This window comes from Podarcis pityusensis (assembly GCF_964106645.2).
Source record: "Podarcis pityusensis genome assembly, chromosome: 1".
Lineage (NCBI taxonomy): Eukaryota > Metazoa > Chordata > Lepidosauria > Squamata > Lacertidae > Podarcis > Podarcis pityusensis.
The window spans coordinates 21,338,334-21,362,781 of NC_138028.1; the positions used below are offsets into that span (position 1 = coordinate 21,338,334).

The window sequence follows — 24,448 nt, forward strand, 5'->3', positions numbered from 1 at the left end:
GAAAATATGGTTTTATTTTATTGAATCCGCTTTGACATTTTTACTGCTTCAATTTGCTATTGCTATTCTATATAGGACATTGTTAAAAAAATAAAATTGTGAAATGGGCTTGGGTTTGGGAGGAGGGGGAATGTTTGTTGGATGTCACTTCTCCTCCCCTCCTTTTCAATAATTAATAAAATCAATTTTAAAAGTAGCAGTAGTAACAACAACAATACAAGGTGAAGAGACTTCAGCAACTTTTAATGAGAAAAAATACAGGGCCAAACGATTCAGACAGAGACTACGGCATGAGAGCACAAGAGCTCAGAAAGCGTGCAATATCACCCTCCTGTTAATCTGTGATTAGCTGGAGAGGGCCGCGGGTGGCACTGTGGGTTAAACTACAGAGCCTAGAACTTGCGGATCACAAGGTCGGCGGTTCGAATCCCTGCGTTGCTTGGTCTCTGCTCCTGCCAACCTAGCAGTGCAAAGTGGAAGTAGATAAATAGCTACCGCTCCGGCAGGAAGGTAAACGGCGTTTCCGTGCGCTGCTCTGGTTTGCCAGAAGAGGCTTAGTCATGCTGGCCACATGACTTGGAAGCTGTACGCTGGCTCCCTCGGCCAGGAAAGCGAGATGAGCACTGCAACCGCAGTCAGTCACGACTGGACCTAATGATCAGGGGTCCCTTTACCTTTATGCCTCGGTTACTCGAGCTAATGAAGTGCTGAACATTCTCTGAGGATAAAATAAAAAAATAAAAAAAAAACAGCCATAATTAAGCAACGGGGATGGAGGAGAGCCCTTCTTGATAACATACCTCCAAAACTCCACTCAACTTATACCAGAGCAATAACGCTCATCTAAACCGACCATCGGATAACAAAAACCAGCAGAATCGGATGCCTCATCCTGTGCTTTCCCCCACCCTTCCCATAGAGACATGACCGAGCCAACGCAGCAACCGCAGCCTTCCCCACTGCTGGAGAGGCAGCCAGCACGCAGCCTGATAAAAGTTCTGAAGCGAGCTTGGCGCTGGGGGATGACGTCACGGCATCATGGCCGCCCCCGTGAGGCTCCCACGTGGTGGGATTTCCCGGAAGCGTCGCTGTGCAGTGTCTGGTGGGATCTTCGCAGGGACTTTTTTCCGCGGGTGCAAACGGCGCTCGCTGGGCCGTTAAACCCGGCAAGCGCGCAGAAGTAGCCTCGGAGGCCAGCGGAGGAAGGAAGGCAAGGATTACTTTTGTGCAGCCGTAGAGATTTGTGTGGTGTAATGTATTTATGCATATAGATATTTCAGTATAAGTCTCTTGGAGACCTTGGGTGACAAGCGACTAATAAGTTCAGCTAATAAGAATAAATAATAAGAACTTGGAAGGAGATAACCGCGTGGGGCGGGTAGCAGGAAAGGACGGACGGCAGACCCCAAAGAAGCAAAATCGAGGTTGCTATTTACTGTTCTTGTAGTTTCATTACCATTTATAAGCCTGCATCCTTAAAAATGCTTGTTATTGCCGCTTTGATGCCTCGCTGTTCCTCTCAGGAGCATAGAGTGGCATTTTCCTTCCTGTTTCTCCCCTCCCCCCTCCCCCCCTCCGCCCCCCACTTTAATCTCGCGACAGTAACCGTAAGATTGGTTGAGAAACGGCGGGGGAGGGGGATCAGCTGGGGGTTCACCCCACTGTGGCGATGTGGTGGTTTGGAGATTGGTCTCCTCAGTACTTGTAAGTAAATCCCCGGTGAATCAGTTAAACTTCTGAATAAAACATATTTAGGATGGCTTCCTGGTCAACTGTTAATTCATGCAGTTGGCTGCGTGTTGGACGCAAGCTCACAACTTAATGTTGTTGCGTACCACTTTTACTGGGTGGACTGGTGAATTGGGAGGTTGCTGATTAGCAGAGATCCAAAAGTCTCTCATTATCTGAAAACCGAACACTTACAGTTCATTTCTATTTTTGATTCTTCCTTGTATGTTCACCTGCAAATTGGATGGGGTAAATAACATTTTCGGTTGTTTATTTGTTTGCCTATTAATTTAATTCCACCTATTGTACATCTGTTAATGTGGGTACTTCTGCCTTACTTTCCCAAAGTTGCAGCTCTGTTTTAACAACCATATGTTTAAACCCGGATACTGAATCCCACAAAAACTGTAGTTTAGGATTAGGATCGACATGTTGGACAATTAACCATGTTAAATACTCAGATATTTGAAGTATAAGCCACTGAGCGATATCCAGCTGAGTCATACTCTGAATAGACCCATTGAAACCAGTGGACTTCAGTTATTTAAGTCAGCTTATTTCAGTGGGGCTGTTCTGAGTATGACTAGCATTGAATAAAGGTGTAGAAGATTACTCTTTTATTTCAGCTCCCCAGCTCTGTTGGCAGGGCTGGACCTAGGAGCATGGAAAAATGTACCCCCTTGGCTACCAGATGTAACTGCAGGCATTTCCAAACAGGCACACAAGCTTCTGTGAGTAAGCTGCCATCAGTTACAGAAGCCACTGGGACTGGAAAGATCCAGGTTCAGTTCCTCATTCAGTCATGAAGCTTATGGTGTGATGTTGGGTTGGGTTAGTTGCACACAGTTTGCACGGCCTGCTTCACAGGGCTGTTCCAAGGAGAATAATGGGGAATGGGTAGTATGCTTGATAATGTGGGTCCTGTGGAGGATGGGCAGAATTAAAATAATATATCACATTTTTAAAAAGTTGATGTCATTGTTTTATAGTACAGTGGTGTTGTTGTGTAGTCGTGTCCGACTCTTCGTGACCCCATGGACCAGAGCACGCCAGGCACTTCTGTCTTCCACTGCCTCCCGCAGTTTGGTCAAACTCATGCTGGTAGCTTCAAGAACACTGTCCAACCATCTCATCCGCTGTCGTCCCCTTCTCCTTGTGCCCTCCATCTTTCCCAACATCAGGGTCTTTTCCAGGGAGTCTTCTCTTCTCAGGATGTGGCCAAAGTATTTGAGTCTCAGCTTCAGGATCTGTCATTCCAGTGAGCACTCAGGGCTGATTTCCATAAGAATGGATAGGTTTGATCTTCTTGCAGTCCATGGGACTCTCAAGAGTCTCCTCCAGCACCATAATTCAAAAGCATTAATTCTTCGGCGATCAGCCTTCTTTATGGTCCAGCTAGTACAGTGGTACCTCTAGTTAAGAACTTAATTTGTTCCGGAGGTCCGTTCTTAACCTGAAACTGTTCTTAACTTGAAGCACCACTTTAGCTAATGGGGCCTCCTGCTGCTGCGGCGCGATTTCTGTTCTCATCCTGAAGCCAAGTTCTTAACCTCAGGTACTATTTCTGGGTTAGCGGAGTCTGTAACCTGAAGCGTATGTAACCTGAAGCGCCTGTAACCCAAGATACCACTGTAAGGGCCATCTAAGTGTCAGACCGGTTGATTAGCATTTGTCCTCCTGCTGTAACCTTATTGTGACCATTATGGGACTGGTCAAATGCCTGAGATAGCTCAGTCGGTAGAGCATGAGACCCTTAATCTCAGGGTCATGGGTTCAAGCCCCACGTTGGGCAAAAGATCCTGCATTGCAAATTTATTTTGTATAGTTAAGCTTTTACGTCTATCTTCAGTACATTTATGCTATGTTATTGCAACGGCCAGTGGCTGATGCAAATAAATATTCTGATTCCCTGCACTGCGGGGGTTGGAATAGATGACCCTCGGGGTCCCTTCCAACTCTATGATTCTGTGAATGCCCAGCTATATGTTTAGGATACTTTATAAGGGAACATGCAGCTGACAGTACAAGGCACCACTTCATTTCATGTCTTCCCTTTGCAATTTTCAGAAGGAAAAATTGTATTCCTTTTGTACATGTAATCATCTACCAGCTTTTGAGTCTAATGATTCCGATGCCACAGCTGCCAGTTATAGCTTGCTTTGTCCATGCTTGCTGTCTGAAAGTTTTTTTAAAAAATACAGTCACTACCAAATCTGAGAGGATTGTTGTTCAGAACAAAATATGTAGAACCAAATGTTCAAAGAACCAGGAAGAGAACACAAGCCTATGAAGGGCATATTGAGACATGTTGCTGTAGGAGTTGCTCACATGAGTGATTATTCAACTCCCCCAGCCCCCAAGATAAATGTTCACAGTAAAAGTCCTAGGAGCTGTTATCACTTTTCATATGAATGGACTTAGCAGGCTGGTAAGGACGACTGTAAGGGGAAGGTCTCTGCTAGTTAGCCAAGGTGGTGCCCTCTAAATGCTGTTGGACTAGTGGTTAGGGTGTCAGGCTAGGGAGACCAGGGTTCAAATCCCTGCTCACCCATGGTCTGGAATGATTGGAGTTGTAGTCCAAAATATCTGGAATGCATTAGGTTGGGAAACTCTGGTCTAGGGAAAGGCAGGATCTTGGGAGAAGGTAGCATGGCGTGGGAAGCAGGGAAGGACTAGGAAAGGAGGGTGGGAGTGGTCTGAATGAACTTAGGGAGGACCTAAGAGGGGAAGAGAAACTAGACTGCTGAATGAGTGAAGGAGGGATGCTAATAGTTGGGAGCTGCAGAGAATTACATTTTGATTTGAAATGGCCTCATCAGATACACCTGCCTAGTTCAGTTTATAAAGATATGCCCTTCCATCAAATCAAAGAAGAGGCAGAGCAAAGTAGATTTACAATTAATATTAAATTTATTGACAGTGGCAGGAATATATAGCTCAATCCTTGAAAACCACACAAATTCTGATTGGCTTAAGAAAATCTGGGACATGGTTTTAATATCCAGATTGGCTTTTTTTTACAAGCAGCTATAGCAGCACAAAACAGACTTTGTTTATTAATTCTAAAAACAACAAATTTCATGATGTACTGCCATTTATCACTTTTTCTGCATTATGAGTCACTTAAAAAAAAAATTTAATAATTGCATAAAGTGTTAAAACAGTGCACAGTGGTATCCTTTTTTTCTTTTATCGCTTCCCTTTGTGCAATTTCATGTTATGTACTTTATATAATGGGACGCAGGTGGCGCTGTGGGTTAAACCACAGAGCCTAGGACTTGCGGATCAGAAGGTCGGTGGTTCGAATCCCTACGACGGGGTGAGCTCCTGTTGCTCGGTCCCAGCTCCTGCCAACCTAGCAGTTCGAAAGCACCTCAAAGTGCAAGTAGATAAATAGGTATCGCTCCGGTGGGAAGGTAAACGGCGTTTCCGTGCGCTGCTATGGTTCGCCAGAAGCGGCTTAGTCATGCTGGCCACATGACCCGGAAGCTGTACGCCAGCTCCCTTGGCCAATGAAGCGAGATGAGTGCCGCAACCCCAGAGTTGGTCATAACTGGACCTAATGGTCAGGGGTACCTTTACCTTTACCTTTACTTCATATAATGAATTTAACTGATAGCCATTTTTGAAATATTTTCCTTTGTTCTTCTTTGAAGGTCAGTCATGAAGCTCAAGCGAGGTTCAAGTAAGTTTAAGACTCCATCCAAACTTAAGCGAAGAGGCATCAAAGTGACAGGGGCATGGAAGCCCATTGAGATTGACCCAAATCTCTTTGCCGACGAGCAACTTGGAGGCTTAGTATGTTTTGAGGAGCTTACAGATTATAAACTGGTGTCTTCCTCAAAAGCGGGAGAAGAAAATGCCAAGGGGAGAAAATCTAGTAGGCGGCCTGGAGAAGTGGAAGACCTGGAGCAAGAGCATAGTGCAATTCCCAAAAAGAAGAGGAAGAAGGAGAAAAATCTGGAACAGGAGGTGAGGAGTGGTTATGAACCCAAAGTGAAGGAACTGGTAACAACTGAGCAGGAGGCTGAATGTAAAGAGGCCATCCCTAGCTTTGAGCAAGATGAGAGAGTAGAAGGAGACACCACAATCCTTAAAAGGAAAGCGAAGAAAAAGAGGAAGAGAGAGTTGAAGAAGAAAACCTGTCCTCCCCAAGATGTTGCTGAACCAGCTAAAGCTTCTAAAAAGGCTAAAAACTGGACAGCAGAAGTCCTGTCTTTATCTTCAGGTCAGGAAGTGGACATGTCTGCATGGAAAGGCCTCTTCGTTCCTAAGCCTGTTCTTCAGGCACTGAGTGAATTAGGGTTCAGTGCGCCAACTCCGATTCAGGCCCTGGCTCTGCCTTCTGCGATTCGAGATGGCATGGACATCCTTGGAGCTGCAGAGACAGGTATAATTCATTGCTACGGCGATTGTTTCGCTTCCACTGTCCAAGATGTGTTGATTCTGTACCTCCATAAGCACATGATAGAAGCATGGATTTTGGTAATTGAGCACAAAGTACAATGTGTTGAGAATTTCAGCTTTTTCTTTTGTGGGTGAAAAATATTTGGGTGCAGGGGCTGCTGAAATTGAAGAGGGCCATCAGGACATCAGTGGTGAGGACAGGGCCGGCCCAAGACATTTTACTGCTGTAGGCAAGACCAGCAATGCCCTCTTCCCCACAACAATTAATTTATTATTTTTATTTATTAAATTTATATAACACTCTCCATCGTAAGATCTCAAGGCGGTTCACAGAATAAAATACAAGTTAAAAGCAAGAGTGCAAATTTTCAACTTTGAAACGTGCTTTTTGATTGTAAAATTTTATATGGCAATTTCAGTGTATTAGATTTGTTGGCATCTCTCAGCTAAATTTGGCAGGCATCAAATATGGATTCTTATAACCTGCCAGTTGTTGATAACAAATCACAGACAGCTGCACGGGCACCAAGATTCAACTCGTATCTGTGTGTTTGTGTGTTTTTAAATATTCCAATCTGTTCCGAGTTGCTTTGTACTCTCTTTTTCAATCTGTGCTCTGGCTTCTAAGCCACTACGTCTAAAACAAAGCTCTGTGTTTTCCTTATTCACTGTAATGGGGAACCTGCAGTGACTATAACATTTTCCCCTTTTTGGCCAAAGTGGATAAAATTTTGAGAGACAAATACTCTTCCGGAATGCAGTGAGCCTGCCAAATTGTAGACCGATAGAGAAATTTTCATGAAGGGCGCCTTTAAAATTTGATGAATCTTAACTGAAGGAAAAGTCTATTACTTTTTTGATGTTCTGGCCGAATTGGATGCAGTTTGCAGGCATCACCACCCCTTCTGAGGGGATGAAGACTTCTGAATTTCAGAATGAATCATAAGGTGGTGGTAGAAGGTTTATTGGTGGAGTGTGTGAGCTCCCCATGCCCCCTAAGACTTAGAGATTGCAACTTTTCTTCCTTAAGAGAGTGAGAGACCTCTACATTGTGATTGGAGTGCCCTGAGAAAATAATTATCTGTGATTCAAGCCAAGACCTGTCTGTCAACATGACAGATTGCACCCTTTCCCCCTTTGAGCTCTGGGCATCTCCCCTCTCGGTTTTGTTTCATTTTGGTGGGGAGAGATTTGTTCATTTTTTTTGAGAGCTAAAGCTACAGAGCCATTCTGCTGATGTTGCTGAACTGCAGCTCCCATAATCCTCCACCATTGGCCATGCTGTCTGGGACTTACGAGATTCATAGTCCCAGCAACATCTGGAGGGCTGCAGGTTAACCACCCCTGGCTTATTGAATTGAGAAGGTCCCAACTTCGTTTCCTCTGAATTCACATTGTCTCAACACTTACTGAGGGGGAGCAATAGTGCGATAGAAGAAATGTCTGCCAATTCCCCCTTCCCTAGGTGGACTGTCTTCCAGATTCAGAGGCCAGCCTGGGTGAACAACCTTTACCACAAGACCTGGGGTCAGGGACATATGCGCAGGGAGACTTGGTGTGGGGGGCAGGGATTAAAAGAGGTCCTCCTGTTTGCCAGTTTTCACTTGGGAAAAGTCCCTCCATTCCTTATGAGGGAAACCACTGGGTTAGTGATTCCATATTTCCTACAGAAGGAGTTAAAATGTCAGTGGCAGCAACAGAAAATTGTATCACGAGAGATGAGTTGAGTAGAATGCAGTTTGTCCTTGGCCTAGTTTTCATTTCTGTGTGTGGAGAGCACTGATCAGAGCTGTCAATTAAGACAATTCCTTTTATAGAGCTTTTTTAAAAAGACCAAGAGTAGAAGGAAAAATCCAACCAAGTACACATGTTTGCACGTCAATAGCATTACACTGCTTTGAATGTTACCTTAGGATGGTGGAAGCCTCAGAGCAGCCTTTGCACACCCAACCACAAGCAGGCCAGAAACCACTACAATTTTTAATATATTTTTTAAGCAGAGCAGCCATTTTGCTTTGCTGTGAGTCTTATTACAGACTAGCAGCCTACAAATGAACCAGTACTTTTTAAGAGTCCAGGCACTTATTTGTTGGTTTTAAAAAATATGTATATATTCAAAAGATTTCACAATGATTTATATTTATTAATTACTACTGTTGAAAAGCAACCCACAGTGAAGTGTCTTGGTGAGATAAGCAACGACAGGTGCCTGCTTTAAGAAGCGCCAATTTGACTCATTGTAACTACATATATTTACATGGCTTTAATTAAGAGAGGGAGCCCTGGCTGAGGGATAATGCATATCCTTTGTATCCAGAATTTCTGAGGTTCAATCCTCATCAACTTCAAGGAGCAGGAAGCTGCTGAAGTAAAAGAATTCCTTGCCTGAGATCCTGGAAAAGAGCTGGCAGTCAAAGAAGAGTAGACAATACCAGACTAGTGGGGGGAAACCGGCTGGTTTGGTTTCTTAATTTTAGATTTAAGCTTAGTTTTTATCATTCAACAAGTGTACAAAATATTAAGAAAATTGGATGACACCAGGTAAAAAAGTTGGATCACTTGATATGGAATTACCTGGCTACACTAGCGTAAGGCAGTTTAGAAAACATTCGGAAAAGAGCAACCTGTTGAATGTTTGACTCTCATTTACACTGTATACGGATGGAGTGTTTCTTGGGGTGTGGGGATGTATGGGGGTGGTTTGTTATATGAGTTTTTTAAAAACAAAAAGATGTGTTAAAAAGAAATGGGATGGAGCAAGTCCCCTATAAAAAAAGGTGCAGAATTTGGGGCTTTTTAGTTTAGGGAAAAGGCAAAGAGAGGCAACATGGTAGAAGTTCATAAAATTGTGCATGGAGAAAGTGGATAGAGAAATGTTTTTCCCCCCTTGCTCCTCACGCTACAACTCATCCAATGAAGCTGAATGTTGGAAGATTCAGGATGGGTAAAAGAAAGTGCCTAGTTAAACTCTGGAGCTTAGTTCTGTGGAAGGCAATGATGGCCATCAGCTTGGATAGCTTTAAAAGAGGGTTAGGCAACATCATGGAGGGCAAGCCTACCAAGGACTACCAGCCATGTGGTCTAGCCTGCCTCCATGGTTGGAGGCAGCAATGCTGGAAGCCACATGCGGGGGGGGGGGACGACTCTTGGGTTTGCCAGTTTCCCCCAGGCATCTGGGTGGCTTCTGTGACAAGATGCTGGACTAGTGTGATGGCTTGTGTATGCTCTTCACAATAAGCACCCTCTGCTCACTCAGAGAGGTATTTACAGTTCTTTATTTTACATATGGACAAGCAGCACATTACAATCATGCGTCTGAATTGTCCAGTTCAGATTCAGGGAGTTGTCTTCTCCGGCTTCTCCAACAGAAAAGGCGGGGAAGTTTCATGGGACGTCTCTGATCCTTTCGTTTTAACCCTCTCCTTTCCTATGCCGACGGCACAGGGACAGGCTCTCCATCTGTTCCTGAACTTCCTGTGTGGTTCTGGGGCTCTGCTTCAGCATCAGAGAGCCTTCCCGCCTCCTGGCTCTCTCCCTCTTCCCCATCTGTCACTTCCTCTCTATCTATCTCTTACTGTTCCCGCTCCTCAGAGGTGTACCCTGGCAACCCTGTGACAACTAGGTGGGCCATTGGCCTGATCCAGCAGGCTCCGCTTGTGTTCCTAGGTTTCTAACCTGCGTTTTATTTGTCCATGTTTAGGAAGTGGTAAGACTCTTGCTTTCGCCATTCCAATGATCCATTCCATTCTGCAGTGGCGCAAGTCAACAGGACTGGCAAGTGGAAGGGACAGGCCGCTTGATGAAGGAGAGGATGGTGAGGATGAGGTACCCAAGCAGGAAGAGAGTGTGGATACAGGAGGCTTGAGCCCTGATGGGGGTGAAGCTAGTGGCGATGACGATGGCGACGGTGACAAGTCTTTGGCAGCAGGAAACCTGAAGGTGTTGGAGGGTGCAGAACATGATCTGGGTTCCCCAAAACCTAATGCTGCTGCACATAGAAACAATCCTCTTCTGGGTTTGGTCTTGACTCCTACAAGAGAACTTGCTGTCCAAGTGAAGCATCACATTGATGCGGTGAACAGATTCACAGGTAATGTCAATTCCTGGTAATCATAGAATTGGAAGGGATTCCATGGGTCCAACGCTCTGCAATGCAGCAATCTCAACTAAAGCCCCCATGACAGATGGCCATCTATCAATGCTATTGTTGTGGTTATTATTTCATTTGTGAATCACTTCCTATGACGCATCTGGAAGTGATTCTACAATACAGTGAAGAGAGATGAGACAATAGCATATATAAAATCAGTTTTGTTTTCATCTAACATACATATAAAGGTCTGTCTTCCATTACTTACTTTGCTGCTGAAGTACATTGCTTCAGTTTCCCTTTCCTAAAATGGAAACATGCTCTGCAGAGAAAGTTTCCTACAGTTTTCTGTCTTCTCTGTAGGGAAAGCACAGACTATGGTATGCACAATCAGTTTGCTGAGAAAATCCTTGGGTTTTTTCTTTTCTTTTTTGAAATGCAGCTTTCTAACCTTCCTTGCTGTGAGGCTATGTTTGAAGGTGTCTGGGCATGGCCTGTGGACATCTGAGAACCCAGAGAGGTGGTTGAGTAAGAAGTCCAGTGATTGGTGGTGGCGCTTCAATGACCTGCCCGGTTCATTTTCGCACACAACTAGAAAGCCAAGATAAATTATTCAGAATAAGAGTGGTTGTTATTTGCATAATTTATACAGGTTGAGAATTCCACTTTTGGGGGTGCTCAGCATCGCATCAGTAAGGATTTTTTAAATTTTTAAGATGATCCACTACTAGGAGGAGTGCACACCATCTTGAATACGGGATAAATGCTGTTTTGGAGATGCAGGTCATCTTTGTAGTTCATTGGTTTTTTAAAAAAACATTGGGAAATACTTTTGTGGAGATTTGTGCTCCTGAAAAGAGGGGAGGTAAATCCAGTGATTTCTTACAAACATGGTGCAGCATCTCATGACTTTCATGCCAGAAAATTTTATGAAATATAGCTGCAGCAACAATGCTCCAGGGACCTTAATGTCCTGTTGGTCTTCTGTCTTTTAGGCATTAAAGCAACCATTCTTGTTGGAGGAATGGCACCTCAGAAGCAGCAGCGAGTTCTGAAAAGGAAGCCCGAGATTGTAATCGCAACCCCGGGGCGCCTGTGGGAACTAATACAGGAGAAGCAGCCACATCTCTCAAACCTGCGGCAACTCAGGTACTCAAGATCCCTTTTCAAATATGTCTTCCTTCTCCCAAACGAGCAAATACTATCTGGGTATTTTTAAGATCATCAATGCTAAAGAACTTCCTGCTTAAGCAATAGTACAGAGGTATTCAGTGTATCACCCTCCAGATGTTTTTGGACTACAGCTCCCATCAGCCCTGACCGTTGGTGGTTCTCACTGGGGCTGATGGGATTTGGAGTTCAGCAACACCAAGGGCACCATGGTTAGCCACCTCTGCAGTAAACACTTTGCAGGATCTTTCAGGGTGTTCCCTTGAAGTTCACAGTTGCTGCTTTGAGAATCGGGGGACACTTACGCATGCTTGATGTTGCACTTGGACTGCTTAGCTCTGTTGCACCTGCCTGAACATACTGTGGCTCATTCAGATGAACAGCAGAGACCATGAAGCTACTATAGAACAATTGAGGTGGGTGGAGGATGGAAACGGTTTCCATAATTGGCCTGACTTACCAGATTTTCTCCTCCACCCAGCTCATGCCACGTTTCAAAGCAAATTTCCAGGCACTGGCAAGTGGCGACCAGTATTAGAAATTAGCCAGGCGCCAGGTGCATTTTGCGACTGCCGTGGGTCCAGCTGTGATCACCTGGAGATCTCTGGGGAAACCAAAATGTCACTTAGGGAATGATCTGAAATATTTTCCTTGAAGCCTGAATTTGTTGTATTCCGGATTGCTTTATTTGATGTTTCAATATGCTATAAACCGTTTTGAGATTTGTTCTTTAAAATATAAAGTGGTATAGAAATGAACAAGATGATGATGATAACAAAGCCCATTGAAAAGAAATGGCGCCTAGACATTCCATGGTGGCAACCACAACCTACATTTAAGATTTCATTTGCGGGTTAGCAGGAGTGGCATCAGTTTCACCCTGGTTCCTCCTGGGCCCAGACTACAGCTCATTCCTAGTGGCGGAGTTTCGTGCTCCGGCACCAGGGGACAGGGCTGGCGTGCGTCCTGGGGTGGGGCACGCCGCCCGCAGGGACGTGGGGCGCATCCTGGGGGTGGGGCACGCCACCCACTGGGGCATGGCACACGTCCTGGGGATGGGGGGTGCCGCCTGCGGAGGTGGGGCGCCCAGCACGGGCAGGGGGCAGTTGTGATGGCACCCTGCCGGAGGCGGGGCACTCCCCCCGTACTCCTCTTCCTCCACCAGTGCTCATTCCTCCCTTGGTGCGCCAAGCAGTGGCAGCAGAGGGAGTCCCTCCATCGCCAGTGCCTGGCATGCCAAGGGAATAATGACCTCCATTGGCCACAGCGCTGATGGAACCTGTTCTACCAGGTGCTGGTGACAGAGAGTTCCTCTGCCATCAGTGTGCTAAGGGAATAACAAGCTGCATCAGCTCTGGCACCTTACGGTCAGGAGTGGTGGCAGTTTCACCCACAGTCTACCGTCGGGTGAAGGCGCCATCATGCTCTGGCCCTCAAACCAGTCCTGGGAGATGCATTGATACACCAGGCCTAGCGGTCATCGCTTTGCAACAGCAAAGTCCTTGAATTTGCTGGTGCAAATTCCATCAGACTTTTGTTTCCTTTCACCTTGGTTTCCCACTTTGGTATCTATACAAGCATACGGAATAAGAATCGGCTTGTGGTTCTGTTCACTCACCGCAGGCCATTGTTCTTTTCTGTGTGCGCTGTAGCAGGTAGGGCTCTTTTGAAGCGTGTCGGATCTCCTCTTATCTCAAAACGAAACGCTCTTAAAACTGTCTCTCGCGTCCGTCTGACAGGTGCCTGGTGATTGACGAAGCGGACCGGATGGTGGAGAGGGGGCATTTCGAGGAACTCTCTCAGTTGCTGGAAATGCTGAGCGACTCGCAATATAACCCAAAACGCCAGACGTTTGTCTTTTCTGCCACCCTGACTTTGATCCACCAGGCTCCGACTAGGGTTCTCCACAAGAAGAGAGCTGTCAAAATAGACAAGAAGACCAAGCTGGAAATGCTGATGGAAAAAGTTGGCATCAAGGGCAAGCCCAAAGTGATAGACTTGACCAGGAAAGAGGCCACCGTGGAGACCCTCACCGAGACCAGGATCCACTGCGATACAGAGGAGAAAGACTACTACCTGTATTATTTCCTCCTTCAGTACCCAGGCAGAACCATGGTTTTTGCAAATAGTATAGATTGCATCAAGCGGCTCACTGCCCTCCTGTCGATATTGGACTGCGACCTCCTGCCTCTTCATGCAAACATGCACCAAAAGCAAAGGTTGAAAAACCTGGAGAGGTTTGCTGAACGCCCCAGGTCGGTTTCTCTCTCTCTCTCTCTCTCTCTCCCCCCTTTGGTTTATTTTAGCAATTAAGATCATGCCGCTTTTCAAAAGTGGATTGCTTGAATTGACAAAAACACAATGAGAACAAGAACGGAGTAATGCGCCGCAGCACAATTAGCAAGTAAACGCTGAAAAACTTACCAGAATTTAAAGGTGGGCGAAACTTTTAAGGGGAAAAGTAATAACGACTCGCCTAAAGCTTAAAACGGAGGGATCCAATTTGGGAAGGAGTTCTTTGTGGGAAGCATGGGGGCCGCAGTAGAGAAGGCCCTTTCTTAAGTCCCAACCAGCTACACGTGCAGTGGAGGTAGGACACAGAGCAAGGCCTTTGATATTGAACACAGTTGAATGACAGGATCCAATAGCGTGGCCTCCGTTACCCATGCTCTGCTAACCTCCCGTGCAGATTGCTGCAGTGCATTCTACATGGGGCTTCCCTTGCAGATGGTCCAGAAGCTGCAGCAGTGGAATGCAGTAGCTCTGGGCAGGGCAGAGCTGCCGGAGAAAGGCACATCGCTCCAATTTTGAGAGCACTGCACTGGGTGCTGGGGAGATACTGGACCCAATTCTAGGTATTGGAACTAGTGTGCAAGGCCTTAAATGGGTACTTGAAGAAGCCATATTTTCCATATGCCGCAACCCATAATTTGCGGTGGAGGGCAGACACCCTGAAAGCAGTGGCAAGGAGGATGAGAGTGCACAAGAGGGCTTTCTCTGTAGTGGGCCACCACGTTTAGAACCCCTCCTGAAGGTAATGGTGCAGTCCCCATCCCCTAGCTGTGCTTGGGAGGAATTCGAAGACAGTTCTATTTATCCAGGCCTTTGGGAGGGATTGGCAATGTTAGGCTGAGGGGTATCATGCCTTTCATTTTAATTCTTGTGTCCTGGATACTGTGTGGTTTGATGTGGTGCTGTTGACTTCCTTGGGGACTCTTCAGGGAGGAACGTCAAGCTGTGAATTAAAGAACAGGAGGTGGACCTTCGAATACCTTTAGGGCTTTGTCAGTAAGAATGGGAACATTTATTGAATGATTTGATCTCGGCACAGTTCACGGAATAAAATACAAAATAATTAAAAACTAAACAGCAAAACAATAACACACACACCCTTCCCAAAGGCACATTTAAAAGGCTATAGAATATTAATCAGCCCAAGGCCTGGTTGAACAGAAACGTTTTCTCCTGGCCCCTAAAATATATAATAATAATAATAATAATAATAATAATAATAATCCTTTTTATTTATATCCCGCCCTCCCCAGCCAAAACCAGGCTCAGAGCGGCTAACAACAGTAAAAATAGCACCATTTTCATAAAATCACAATCAATTAATTGAAATACATTCTAAAATCAATTCAGAATCAAATTAATGGCAACCATTGGGCTAGAGTTCTATGTGGATTACAGAAGGCGAGAGGGGGGTCAGACTTCTGCCTTGGCCAAAGGTCTGGTGGAACAGCTCTGTCTTGCAGGCTCTGCGGAAAGATGTCAATTCCCGGAGGGCCCTAGTCTCTTGTGACAGAGCGTTCCACCAGATCGGGGCCATGGCCGAAAAAGCCCTGGCTCTGGTTGAGGCCAGCCTAACCTCCCTGTGACCCGGGATCTCCAAGTTGTTTTTGTTTGAAGACCGTAAGGTCCTCCCTGGGACATACCAGGAGAGGCGGTCCCGTAGGTACGAGGGTCCTAGGCCATATAGGGCTTTAAAGGTAAAACCAGCACCTTAAACCTGATCCTGTACTCCACCAGGAGCCAGTGCAGCTGGTATAGCACTGAGTGAAGGTGCCTGGCAAACCTTACCTGGAAGAACATACCACAATTGGAGAGCCACTACAGAGAAGACCCGTTCTCGTGTTGCCGCCCTCTGGACCTCACCTGGAGGAAGCACACGAAGAAGGGCCTCAGATGCTGAACACAGGGGGAGAGGCAGCCCTTGAAGTATTGCAGTCCTGAGCATTTGAATCGCTCCCACAAACAACTACCAACCAGTGCAGACAAAGCAAGAATCTATGATGTGTAGTTGTCACACACACTGTATAGCTTTGATTAACGGCTAGTTGTCCTGGAAGACTGGCTAGAGAAGGGGTGAGAGCTAGCGGGCCTCAACTTCACACATGAAAGTCGGCATCACACAGTGTTTTGCGGCTGCACACGCAGTGTGTGTACACCACCTTTCTTTTGCCTCTAGGGTGACAACTAGAGAGCCAGGCGGCGGCAGCACCTCCCTCAGGGCCACTGGAATTGGGCCAGGCATCTTTTTCCCCCTAGACTCCTAGTGTACAGGACAGCTGTTTTGTGCAGGGGAGTAAGCAAACTTAACGTGAGTTGGAGCGACTGACGTGGGTTGGAGGTTTGGTTTCCTTAGCAAATGCTGCTCAAGACAGCGAGCAGCAGTAACGTACTCCTGAAATCAAATGATAAATTGCAATGAAACGAAAAAGATACAAAGTAAAAAAAAAAACCCCAAGGCAGGTAAAACTTCATAAAAGACAAATTAGACTTATTTACATAGTGTGGGTAGGAGAACTGAAAATAATGCCAATATATTTCACATCTGGTTTCAGATAGTACATGGGTAGACGAGTCTAAAAAGCCCAGAACACACATTTTCACAGTCCTCTAGCAGCTATGGTGGCTCAGTTACTGGAAGTAGTTTATTTAGCATTAACTATGGAAGTATATGGGACGCGGGTGGCGCTGTGGGTTAAACCACAGAGCCTAGGACTTGCCGATCAGAAGGTCGGCGGTTCGAATCCCCTTATTCCGAATAGGATTCATCACAAGAAAAGGGAAAAATTGACAGCTATGCACCGTGGCCGTGAAAATTTGTGTCCAGGGCTTTTTCAGAGCTTGGGAGCAGCCATCAAGAAGGCTCTCTACTGAACATTTGCCCTGTGTGCTTCAGATGCCTCCCCCATAGATCTTAAAACCTGTGCAGGCTGACATGGAAGAAGCCTTTCAGATAACCTTACTCCCAAGACTTGCAGGCGAAAACTAGCAGTCTGAATTGTAACCGGAAACAAACCAGTAGCCCCTGAAGGTTTCTCCACCCATCCTTCACAGGCTAAGCAAAGCAGTCTTAAATAGATAGGTTATCTTCTTTTTGTCCCTTTTGTCTTTCTTTTCATTCTGCAGTACTTATGACACAGCCCTATTTTGCTTATGTTACTGTATCTGGCCTTCTGGAAATACTGAATTCAGTGTTAATGCACTTTAGGGAGCTCTCCCCCCCCCCCCTTTCCTTAATAAAACAACCATTGTCTCCACTTCTGCAATTTCAGCTGTGCCCTCTTGACAACAGATGTTGCCGCTCGTGGTCTTGACATTCCTCACGTGCAGCATGTCATACATTACCAGGTACCAGAACAAAATGTACTTCTGTTCTCTGTTCATGAATTTGTAATACATTGATGGCTGGCGGTAAATTGAAGACCACAAGCGATCTTCGTGGCCTTTCTTTGGGTTGTGACACAGAAGAAGAAAGAGAGGCATGGTGGATTGGTTTAAATCAAGATGATTTCAGTTACCAGGGAGGCAGGGAAGCTGATTTAAATCATTGATTTAAGGGGGATTGAAAATCAAGTTTTCCATTTATACTTCATGGTGCAAATTTAGCTCTTAATTGCAACTGAATAGGTTATTATTTACACTGTTTTTTAATTCTTAAAGCCAAGGTGTGTGTTTGTTTGTTGCACTGTATATAACAAAGGCACACTCCTCCATTGCCTTCCAAGACAGATGTCCACAATATAATTTATATGTTTTCCATTCTTCTACCTATAGATGGACTGTCATTAAAATATTCCCATGTAGGTTCTCAAGACTAGTAGTCTGTTAGGTAAACTTAAGAGAATGTAGGAACAGACACACTTGGACCTTCTGAGTGTTGCTCCTTTCTGCTTTATTCTGCTGTTGCTCAGCCCTGCAGAAATGATTTTTTTTTTTTGGTTAGTAGCATTGTTTGTAACTGTGGCATGTGCTAACCAGCCTGTCGTTTCAGATATCTCTGACATTTCTGGGCTTGCACATAATTGTGGAATCCAATATCTCCCAAGAGTTTGCGCACATTGAGATAAACTGAAACAGTGCCATAGTAGGTGTGAAATTGCTTGCTGCTGGGGAGCGTTATGCGTTGTTCTCTTTTTGTGTACTTCAGACCCGTTCCCACAGAAGTGCTTAATCTCTTTCGCTGTTGCAGGTTCCTCGCACCTCTGAGATTTACGTGCACAGAAGCGGCAGGACTGCCAGAGCTGCCAATGAGGGCCTGAGCTTGCTTCTGATTGGCCCAGGCGACATGATGAATTTCAAAAGGATTTACAAGACGCTGGAGAAGAACGAAGAGCTTCCTTTTTTCCCCGTCGAAACAAAATGCATGACGGCAATCAAGGTGAAATAGATATTTCCTTTGAAAGTAGTGTGTTCGTGGTTTTTATTTTATTTCTCAACCGCAGCGCTTTTCACAGTTGCTCAAGGCTTCGTAACAGATGTCTGTTCCTAACACCTGATTTTGGAACTTGGTTGGGAAGTGAGATCTGGAACAGTGGTTCTGACTGAGATGGCTGTTCATGAGCCAAGCTTGCTGTAAATTTTTTGTTTTAAAAAATGCTTCTAGCCAGTGGGCTGGTGGAGGAGAGACAGGGTGAGCCATCCCTTCTCTGCCAATCAAAATATTAGCCTGCATTAATGTCCTGGTCACCTGTGACAAGTTGTTGAAAGCAAGGTGGCATAAAGTTGGATATAAAGTCATAGAATTGTAGAATTGGAAAGGATCCCATGGGTCATCTAGTTCAACCCCCTGCAATGCAGGAATCTAAACCAAATCATCCATGACAGATATGTGCTGCTCCACTCGAGTAGAGCCCAGGGTTCAGCTTCTTCAGTGCTCATCTCTCCTTTAGATCTTGCCAGCCAGGGTTGGAAGACCAGAAAGAAGACATTATGTTACCACTAGTAGAGAAAAGACAAGAGGAGAGCAGGAGTTACCGTATTTTTCGCTCTATTGGACGCAGTTTTTCCTCTCCAAAAATTGAGAGGAAATGTGTGTGCGTCCTATAGAGCGAATGCAGGCTTGTGCCATAGCCGCGCGCAACCCCTCCGGCAGGGAGAGGCTGCACGGGGCTATGGCTTCTTTAGCCCTGCGCAGCGTCTCCCGGCAAGGAGAGGCTGCACGGGGCTAAAGGGGAAGCCAAAACAGCGAGCGGGATGGATCCCGCTCGCTGCCTTGCCTGCTTCCATAGCTGCGCGCAACCCCTCCGGCAAGGAGAGGCTGCACGGGGCTAAAGGGGAAGCCAAAGCAGTGAGCGGGATGGATCCCGCTCGCTGTCTTGCCTTCTTCCATAGCTGCGCGCAACCCCTCCGCAAGGAGAGGCTGCACGGGGCTATGGCTTCTTTAGCCCCACGCAGCCTCTCCCGGCAAGGAGAGGCTGCATGGGGCTAAAGGGGAAGGCAAAACAGCGAGCGGGATCCATCCCGCTTGCTGCCTTGCCTTCTTCTTTAGCCCCACGCAGCCTCTCCCTGCAAGGAGAGGCTGCACGGGGCTATGGCTTCTTTAGCCCCACGCAGCCTCTCCCGGCAAGGAGAGGCTGCATGGGGCTAAAGGGGAAGGCAAAACAGCGAGCGGGATCCATCCCGCTCGCTGCCTTGCCTTCTTCCATAGCTGCGCGCAACCCCTCCGCAAGGAGAGGCTGCACGGGGCTATGGCTTCTTTAGCCCCACGCAGCCTCTCCCGGCAAGGAGAGGCTGCATGGGGCTAAAGGGGAAGGCAAAACAGCGAGCGGGATCCATCCCGCTTGCTGCCTTGCCTTCTTCCATAGCTGCGCGCAACCCCTCCACAAGGAGAGGCTGCACGGGGCTATGGCTTCTTTAGCCCCACGCAGCCTCTCCCGGCAAGGAGAGGCTGCATGGGGCTAAAGGGGAAGGCAAAACAGTGAGCGGGATCCATCCCGCTTGCTGCCTTGCCTTCTTCTTTAGCCCCACGCAGCCTCTCCCTGCAAGGAGAGGCTGCACGGGGCTATGGCTTCTTTAGCCCCACGCAGCCTCTCCCGGCAAGGAGAGGCTGCATGGGGCTAAAGGGGAAGGCAAAACAGCGAGCGGGATCCATCCCGCTCGCTGCCTTGCCTTCTTCCATAGCTGCGCGCAACCCCTCCGCAAGGAGAGGCTGCACGGGGCTATGGCTTCTTTAGCCCCACGCAGCCTCTCCCGGCAAGGAGAGGCTGCATGGGGCTAAAGGGGAAGGCAAAACAGCGAGCGGGATCCATCCCGCTTGCTGCCTTGCCTTCTTCCATAGCTGCGCGCAACCCCTCCGCAAGGAGAGGCTGCACGGGGCTATGGCTTCTTTAGCCCCACGCAGCCTCTCCCTGCAAGGAGAGGCTGCACGGGGCTAAAGGGGAAGGCAAAACAGCGAGCGGGATCCATCCCGCTCGCTGCCTTGCCTTCTTCCATAGCTGCGCGCAACCCCTCCGCAAGGAGAGGCTGCACGGGGCTATGGCTTCTTTAGCCCCACGCAGCCTCTCCCGGCAAAGAGAGGCTGCATGGGGCTAAAGGGGAAGGCAAAACAGCGAGCGGGATCCATCCCGCTTGCTGCCTTGCCTTCTTCCATAGCTGCGCGCAACCCCACTGGCAGGGAGAGGTTGTGTGCAGCCTGTACGCTGCTCTTTGGGGCTGGGCGGAAAAAATGTTTTTTTCCTTGATTTCCCCCCCTAAAAACTGGGTGCGCCCTATGGTCCGGTGCGCCCTATGGTGCGAAAAATACGGTATGTGGAGACATTAAAATCAAAGCTGTTTTTAATGAGCTTAGTTTTCAGTAGTTGATTGCAGGTAATGAATGTTTTTCAGGACTAATTTTTCCTTTATTTGGCTGCTTAAGAATTTCAAATTGCTCATCACCCTGCTGTCACTTCTGCGGCTTTAATAATTTAATCCCTTATTAAATATGGAATATAGGCATAGATAAATCACCATGTCCCATTTGCAGACTTGCGTGGGACTTTCTTTGGTGCCTACATTCTAAGCTCTTAATGTTGGCAGCGCCCTGCCAGATCTCATTTTTCATCTAGAACATTCATCTAGCAGAATGGTTGAATTAAAATGTGTTGAAAGCTAAGGGCAAAAGACTTTGTGAATTGCGCTGGTGGTTCCGATATAACTTAGTGGAGCATAATCGCTTCCATTGCTTTGCATTGTAGAAAAGGCTCCTTTAGGAGGATAAGCAGAATATAATTTCAATTAATAAAATAACAGTGAAAAATAAATATATTTCCCCTCCAGTTTCTTTGTCATTTTCCTTGTTTTGAATGCTATGTAATTTGAAGCTGGGTCTATATTATTTTTTTCTGTCTGTTTTGAGGTGGTAGCTTGCTCCATCCCAAATGTTTTGGGTAACAAAATAGAGGAAGCAGCAGTAGTCTTACAAATAATTTTCCAATATTTTTATTAATAATTGCAGTTGAACAAAAGTCCAGTTAAACCACCGAAACATAGGATATGTTTATATGCACAGAGCTTGGTTGACTTAAGTTGCACTGTACCCAAACGTCTTAAGGCGAGCTTGTACATCACCATGTTACAAGTGGAAGATAACTAATTGTTGTCAGTGGGGAAAGCTTTTCTAATTCAGAATTGTTGGCTTCCTCCTTCCCCATTTGAGTCTGCTGATGTTCCATAAAAGACCAATGTAAGGCATGCTGGAGCTTAAGTTTAGCGTACTTAGACCCCCTTTCCATTTTGGCCTAATGGCAGTCCTGCAAAAGAAGGTGGCCGGACAAATTAGCCCATGATTTACCCAAGATCACCCATTGAACTTTTCAACTGAGTGCCAGTTCCAACCCAGGTCTCCTCCTCATTCCAAGTCAGCTTGACCCCTTTGTAAGCCAGTAATGTTTGTAGACTGAGGTCCAAGGGTTACTTTACAAACCATCACCTTGAAGTATGTCCAGAAGATAACAGGGATGGCAAAATTTAGGGAGTAGTGGTTAACCTAGGGTCCCATGAGTTCATTAGAGTTAGTGAATTCCTTACAAAGGCAAAGTGTGTGGAAGCTTTTTCATCTCCCCTGCTATTATGAGAGAAGGAATCTAACATGGTGAAGGGCAGGTTATTAAAATATTAATAATGATAATAATAACAATGGCCAGAGACATCCACAGACCTGTACCATCTATTTGTTGAAGAAAAAGCAATTGTGAAAGACCCACCCAGTGAAAACAGTGCCACGTCTAACTTAGCCCTTATATTGCCTTTGTCCATGTACTGCTTTGAGTGCCCACGTCCTGTCCCTGCATAACCTCACTGTGCTTCGTTGCAGGAGCGGGTGAATTTGGCAAGAAAGATTGAGAAGGTGGAATATTTCAACAGCCGAGCGAAGCAGCACAACTCATGGCTCCAGCAAGCTGCAGAAGCGCTGGAGCTTGATTTAGATGATGATGAGCTAATAGGCAAGTAGCAGTGTGTGTGTGTGTGTGTGTGTGTGTGTGTGTGTGTGTGTGTGTTTGGGCTTGGGAGGGAGGAACCACCCCGAGAAAGGTGTAATAAGGGGCATAAGGGGCATATCTCCTGGATGCAGCAATGAAGGCAATAACCTGGGTACTCTCACACATCTAAAGAGCTCTATTTATGGACTCTTGTATGCATTTGGAATGCATTTGGAAAATGTTTGAGGTTGTATACAAGTTGGGCAGTGGGGGGAGAACAGGTAAGGCATAAACTTCATTCAAACTCAGCAAGAGTTGGGCAAAGCTTAGCGCCAGTTCAGACATTCAGAAAAAGAAAAAGCTGCAAACCTCAGTAATGCCAGTCTCATATTTTAATGCTTCCTGAAGGATCAATGCACTTGGAGTCCAAGTGTAGCAGATGTTCATGTTTCATCTTGCCAAGGCAAGATTAAAGAGGAGTGGTTTTGCCTGGTGCCTAAAGGTGTACAATGAATCTTGTTTTACATGTCATCATTTAACTATTGGGAGTCAGAAACCCTTAACTATGTACTGTAAATTGTCCAGTGATCTATCAGTAGATTTCCCTATGCTTTTCACCAGCCCCCAGCTTTAAGTAACAAAATTTCTAGAACCCCTCTTGATTATTTGTGCTGGGATTTATGTTTCCCCCCTTCCTGTGTGTGTGTCTACAGGAGGCCGACCCGACGAGCAAAATGAGAGTGAAAAACAGAAGATGCTAAAGGGGATGAAGAAACATCTGAAACACTTGCTCTCTCAGTCCGTTTTTAAAAGCTTGATGAAGACCAAATACCCAACCCAGTCTGGGAAACTGCTCTTGTCCGATATTTCGGAAGAACACTCTCAGTCTGCGTTGGACACCATGTCAAAAGCAAAAGCGAAGAAGATGAAGAAGAAACCACAGCAAAATGCAGAGAAGTTAAAGAAGTGATGGGACATTTTGGGGGTGCAAGATAAGGAACACTTAATTCTCCCCTTCTCAGCCACTGGATGCACAGACCTGTTCTAGAATGATTGCTGCTTCCTCTCCTGTTGCTGCTCTCAAGTCAGTCAACGTGCATGTACAGACACCCACCCACATGGTCCTTCTTGGTGCTGAGTTTACCTGACATGCAGGTGATGTCCAGTGTCTTGAGTTTTGTGTAAAACATGCCACCTGAAAGAACCAGGTGAGTGGAAATCATTGCACGTGATTGGGGTTGTGTGGAAGCAACTGCAGAGGTGGCAGTGAGCCCAGAGGAACAGGTAAGCATAAATGTGTGTGTATCAGTTCTGTATCCTTTTAATCAAGTTCATTTATTCATTTAAGTTGCAGGGTGTTGCAGGGCATTGCATATGCGTTTCTAAAGAAAACCCTATGTTTGTAATTCTTCGAATTTTGCATTAGCATTTGATGCTTTAAATCGTAGCAGCCGTGGGGAATCTTCTCTTCTGCGGAAGGAAGAAAAGAAAACATGTCCGGGGGGGGGGGGGATAGACTGTACCCTAAAGTAAATTAGAGAATGAATTTCTTCCTGTTCTTAACTTGCCCAGCTGAAGTCTATATTAAAATATTTGTAAAACTTTTTCTTAGCATTTTTATTACACACAAAGCACATAAAACAGAGGCAATGAGACAATAGGGGCCCTTCCAATGTATCCGGTGGTTGTGGGAGAAGAAGGTACAGCCCATCTTTCTCTTTTTGCTGTTCAGGAAAATCCCTGATCCACTGGAGAGGTGGGTTTGTTTGCTTGTTTACAGAAAGATCAGGGGGAAGGGTAGCTTTATGGAGGTGTTCGAAAGCAAATTACATTTTCAGAATTCATTGCCCTCAGCAACTTAAAAACTTCATGCAGGAAATCAGTTCAAGTAAGTTATGTATATTTCTAGTTTGCAATGGAAAATTACTGACTGAAAAACAGGTGGGTAGGAGGATAAGCACGACTATCCTGCTTGACAGTCTTTACAAGGTCATTTGGTTACATATATGCTCTACCACTCACAACTTTGGAATAGTTTACTAAAATTTGTTTGTGTGAAGAAAGATGTATACCTTTCTCAAACTCAGGGGATATTTCTATTATTATTTGAGTTAGCCAGCTGCCCTGGAGGCTCTGCGAAGCTATATTCAGTAATAAAATAATAATTAAATGAAATTCATTCAAGACACAAGGAGCATGCATGTAAAACTGCCTTGATGGTTTCAGGAAAAGGCTAAGGAGTAAATCCTGCACAAATCCTACAATGCTTGGATGACGCCTTGTATGCCTCATTCCAGCAACTCCTGCAGTCAAGCTGGTGCCAAATATATTGCTCTGCTTTCCTTTGGACCACACCAGCGAGGCT

The 24,448-nt window shown here is 45.9% G+C and overlaps 1 protein-coding gene and 1 long non-coding RNA gene across 5 annotated transcripts; one reads left to right on the top strand and one right to left on the bottom strand.

Annotated features, from left to right (window-relative positions):
- On the bottom strand, positions 1-915 carry LOC308470663. The gene is made up of 2 exons (XR_013982520.1): positions 801-915; positions 1-718 (listed from the first exon to the last, which is right to left on the bottom strand). It is a non-coding gene; the product is annotated as an uncharacterized lncRNA (long non-coding RNA).
- Positions 783-23,687, top strand: DDX24 (DEAD-box helicase 24). Of its 4 annotated transcripts, none has more exons than XM_081018960.1 (9): positions 783-1,102; positions 5,385-6,118; positions 9,836-10,225; positions 11,221-11,374; positions 13,135-13,650; positions 16,957-17,032; positions 17,874-18,062; positions 21,978-22,107; positions 22,797-23,687. In XM_081018960.1, the coding sequence occupies exons 1-9, from the start codon at positions 924-926 to the stop codon at positions 23,051-23,053; spliced, it is 2,625 nt and encodes an 874-aa protein (XP_080875086.1). In that variant the 5' UTR covers positions 783-923; the 3' UTR covers positions 23,054-23,687. The 4 variants fall into 4 exon arrangements, with proteins under 4 accessions (XP_080875086.1, XP_080875088.1, XP_080875089.1 ...); XM_081018962.1 differs by having other exon boundaries at positions 1,082-1,210; XM_081018963.1 differs by lacking the exon at positions 783-1,102 and adding an exon at positions 1,293-1,424.
- Positions 23,688-24,448: the final 761 nt, after the last annotated feature.